The following is a 3,975-nucleotide window of genomic DNA, read 5'->3' as shown; positions in this document are numbered from 1 at the left end:
TCCTTTCTCCCGCTCCCCCCGGGACAGAGGAGCTGCTGGGGCGCAGGCAGACCCGGCCCATGCGCTGCTGCCTGCAGAAAGCTGCCCCCCGCTACCCGCCCAGCAGACAGGCCTGTTCCTCCTCGCCGACACACTCAGACTTCCCCATCGCACGCTTGTGCCCTGGGCAGACACACAAACCCCACCATGCAATGCTCAAAGACACGTTTTGGCCACCAAACCGCCCTCCGTGCCGCCGCAGCGGGCGGCCCTGCAGGCGCTGCTCCTCAGCGCTCCCCATGCATGGCCCGGCCGTGAGATGCTGTGATAAATTTGAATTATTCTGTAGCACAGAAGGGCATCTGTCCGCTCCCGTGATGGGGTTGCTGCCCGTGCATCAGCCGGCGCAGTGATGCTGCCTCTGCGGCAGAGTTTCGAGCTGGGGTGAGGCGGTGGGCGAGATGGAGGAGGGCAGTGACAACGGGCTCGCGAGGTGGGAATGTTCTCGGCGGCTGTCTTAACGCCCATGTAGGCGCTCCAGCAGAAGGGGGCTTTGAAAAATGGGGGGTGCATTGGGAATTTCGGGGGCAGGTTGAAAAGCAGCCCCTCGGCGGGGCGAGGAGTGGGGGGCTGCTGCGTAGGGCTTGCTGTGGCGATGTGCCTGTCCTAGACAGGAGACTCAGCCCCGTTTCTCTCTTTCCTCTCAACAGATTTCTCCAACCAAGTCAATTCGACATCCCTGAACTCTCCCACGAGCCGAGGGCCCATGGCCACCCCGTCCCTCCACCCGTCCATTGGGCCGGGCATCGGCTCTTCGCTGGGCTCCCCGGGCCAGCTCCACTCGCCCATCAGCACCCTGAGCTCGCCCATCAACGGCATGGGACCTCCGTTCTCCGTCATCAGCTCCCCCATGGGCCCACACTCAATGTCCGTCCCCTCCACCCCCAGCCTGGGATTCGGCACCAGCAGCCCGCAGGTAAGGGGAAGGTGGCAGGGACGTTGCTGCTGCCTGTTTACCCGGGGAGAAGCCACCTCCCTGGGTTTGCTGATCCAGAACTGGCTCTGGGCTCCCCGCTGCAAGCCCTGGCTCGCTGGAGGCTGGGCTGGCTGGGCACGCACAAGGAGATAAACCCCATCTCAAGGAGGTGCTGAAGGGAGAAAAAAAGCAGAAACCCAAGGGGGAAACTAAGCCGGAGGCATCTTGCCTCTCTGGCCAGAGTTGGGGGGCTACAGCCACCTTTGGGGCTGCCCTCGGTGGGCTCCAAGGGACCAGCGCAGCCGGGCTACAGCCATCCATCCCCTCCCATCGCTTGTCCCCACCCATCCTCCCCTTTCATCCCCAAGGCTGGGGATGAAAGGGGAGCAGTGACTACCCCTGGGTCACCCGGGGGCTGCTGTAGCTCTGGCAGGAGCCTGAGCCACCCTTGGACCGTCTGCACCCCATGTTCCCCACCCAAGCAGTCCCATCCCCTCCCTGGGAAGCTGCACATCCCCTCCGAGGCCAGCCCACGGTCCCCATGGCACACGCCGAGGGGTCCCCTGCCCGCTGCCCCTTTCTCCTTGCAGGGGAGGGACTGGCATTCGCTGGCTGAAGATTATGTAAAAAACCTCCAACTACGGAGAGATAAGCTCTTTTTAAAAATAGCAAGATCGGGGCGCGCAGGCCAGCCCATGCCACCTGTTGCTGGCTGCTCGCACGGTATATGTTTAGTAAAAGGGCAGATTAAGGAATTGGCCGCCACCTGCCACTCGCTGCGGGTTTATTTATTCCAGGCCTTCTCTGGGAGTCAAGCACCTGCCGGCACCTTTATTTTTAAATATTGGCCTGATTTATTTCCAGAGATAACAGGTCCTTCTACCCGGGGCTGGGGAGGGCTCTGCTGTGCTAAGTTCCAACCCTGGGGACCCCCAGGCACTTTCCCCAGCATCCCCATGTTGGCTGGAGGAGTGGCAGCTTTATTTGACTTTTGAGGGGCTTCTCCAGGCAGGATCCAGCCCGTGACCCCCAGAGATGTGGGGGAACCTGGGGCTGGGTCCCGCTCCCCAGTGCAGGAGATGTGTGGGGTGGACGTGCCACCTCCCGTCCCATGGCCAAGGGAAGAGGAACTGAAACGGCGCCTGGGAATGGGTGGTCAGAGCAAAATTAGCAGCGAGAGCACCAGGATGGTGGGGAAGCAGTGGGAAGGGGGGATGTGAAGCAATGCAGGGGTGAGCCGCAAGCCGGGGAGGAAACAGGGAAGGGGCGATGCAGCCCCAGCGTCAATTCTGAGGCGCGGTTGGGTTTAGGGGCCGGCGAGCCGGGGGAACTGAAATGAAACGCAGCCACAGGACAGAAAGGGGAATTGAGAGCGTGGTCAGATGGTGCCGGGGAGTGAGGTAGCAGCACGGCGGCTCCAGCCCTCTCGGCGCGGTGCAGGCGCCCGTCCTTTGCTCAGGGACTTGTCTTAAGTGGTTTTCCTAGAGGTGACAGTCAGGAGGTCTTCAGCCTAATGACTCCTGCCATCTGTTCCCTGTCTGGGCGCATTAGGTCCCTGTCCCCATCCCTGCAGCGGGTGGAAGCGCCTACCTGGGCCCGCGGAGTAGCACAGGAGGAGGAGGAGGGTGCGGGAGGATGCTCGGAGGGGAGCGTGGCCCCCCGCATCACTGCACCGGTCGGCAAAGCGCCGGGGGTAATGAGGCGTGCGGCCCCCGTCGCCGGGCGGGGATGGCACTGATGGAAGGTGGTTTGAATCAGATGGCAGATGCCACTTGCCATCAGGCCATGCCTCGTCGCCTCTGGAAAAGCCAGCGGAGCAGAAGGGCACGGGGCGTGCGAGGTGCGGTGGGTCCCACAGGGTGGGTCCCTTCCACCCCAGCTCCTGCTGGCACCGGGGTGGGAAGGAGCCAGCAAGCTCCCAAAATCCGGGGTGCTTTCCCTCTCCAGTTTGGTCCAGTGGAGGTGAGGAACCAGCAGCTCTTGGTGCCAGTGCTGGAGGATGCTCAAAGTGCTCCCAGCGCCCTCCTTCCAGCACTTTCCAGGACCTTGCACCGTTTCCAAATGAAGCCCCAAATTCTGGGCACAAGGCACAGGATCTGAGCACCCAGACCCCCTCCAGGAGGAGATGCTGGCACCAAGCTGGGCCAGGGGTGAGATTTGCAGTGGTGAGCAAGGTCCTAGCCAGACTGGGAGGTTAGACCCAGCAGCTCTGCTGCTTCCTGGGATTTAGCACATATTTAAACCCTCTTACCTAAGAATTCTGGGAAGACAGGGGAAAAAAAAAAAGCAGGATTTTCAGTAAGAGCTGAAAGGGAGGGACTTTCCACGGGATTCTCAGGGTTGCACCCGCGCAGCCGCCCCAGGCATCGCTGGCAGCAGCTCGGGGCGCCTGGGGGCGAGCGGGGAGAGATCAGACACGGGATTAGGCTTTTCCAGAGCCGCTCTCTGTCTTTGCACAATGCTCTTTGTGCGGGTGCCTGGGGGACCGGAGAAGGGGTTTGGTTTTTTTTTTGGATGGGAGGAGGAATAAAGCTCTGCTTGCCAGAAGGGACAGGATTCGGTCCCCGGTGCAATGAACTGAACAAGGAAGGGAGAGGAGCCGAGGAGTCCCGGCGTCACGGGGGAAGCAGAGCCTGGTTCCTCCCTCGTCGCTTCTCACTTGCTGAGCCGGAGTTGTCCTGCCCCAGAGCAGAAGTGCTGTGCCAAGGCCGGGGGCTGCTGCCTCCCCTTCTGCCTGCTCCCCGCCTGCACGTGCTGCCGGTTTCGCTCGGCAGCCGGCGGCGGCAAGGGGAAGGCACGGGGCAGGCGCCGGCCTGGTGTGGGAACCCCGGGGTGCGCGTGGTGCCTGGGCTGAGGTTTTGGGCCCGTGCTGTGAGAGGAACCGATGACTTCCCCCGCCCCAGCCCCCGGCTGACTCAGCTCTGACTGGGGTGTCCTGCTGATGCACGGGACCCCCTCGCCCTCCTGAGCTGGTGCAGGGGCTTGGCCCGTCTTGCTCTGACCATCACCCCCCCCCAGCT

The 3,975-nt window shown here is 62.5% G+C and overlaps 1 protein-coding gene across 2 annotated transcripts in view; it reads left to right on the top strand.

The window, feature by feature from the left end:
- The window catches only part of RXRA (retinoid X receptor alpha), a 66,508-nt gene that overhangs the window by 26,611 nt on the left and 35,922 nt on the right, over positions 1-3,975 (top strand). The window contains exons 1-2 of one of the 2 annotated variants that reach the window (XM_026860580.1): positions 455-472; positions 690-955. In XM_026860580.1, coding sequence (XP_026716381.1) covers positions 746-955 — 210 coding nt within the window. In that variant the 5' untranslated portion in view covers positions 455-472; positions 690-745. Of the gene's footprint in view, positions 1-454; positions 473-689; positions 956-3,975 lie in introns of those variants that run through there. The other variant, XM_026860581.1, reaches the window with a different exon arrangement.

This window comes from Athene cunicularia (assembly GCF_003259725.1).
Source record: "Athene cunicularia isolate RWA chromosome 17 unlocalized genomic scaffold, athCun1 chr17_part1, whole genome shotgun sequence".
Lineage (NCBI taxonomy): Eukaryota > Metazoa > Chordata > Aves > Strigiformes > Strigidae > Athene > Athene cunicularia.
The sequence above is the reverse complement of the archived record's forward strand: the minus strand, read 5'-3'. Positions and strand labels throughout refer to the sequence as shown.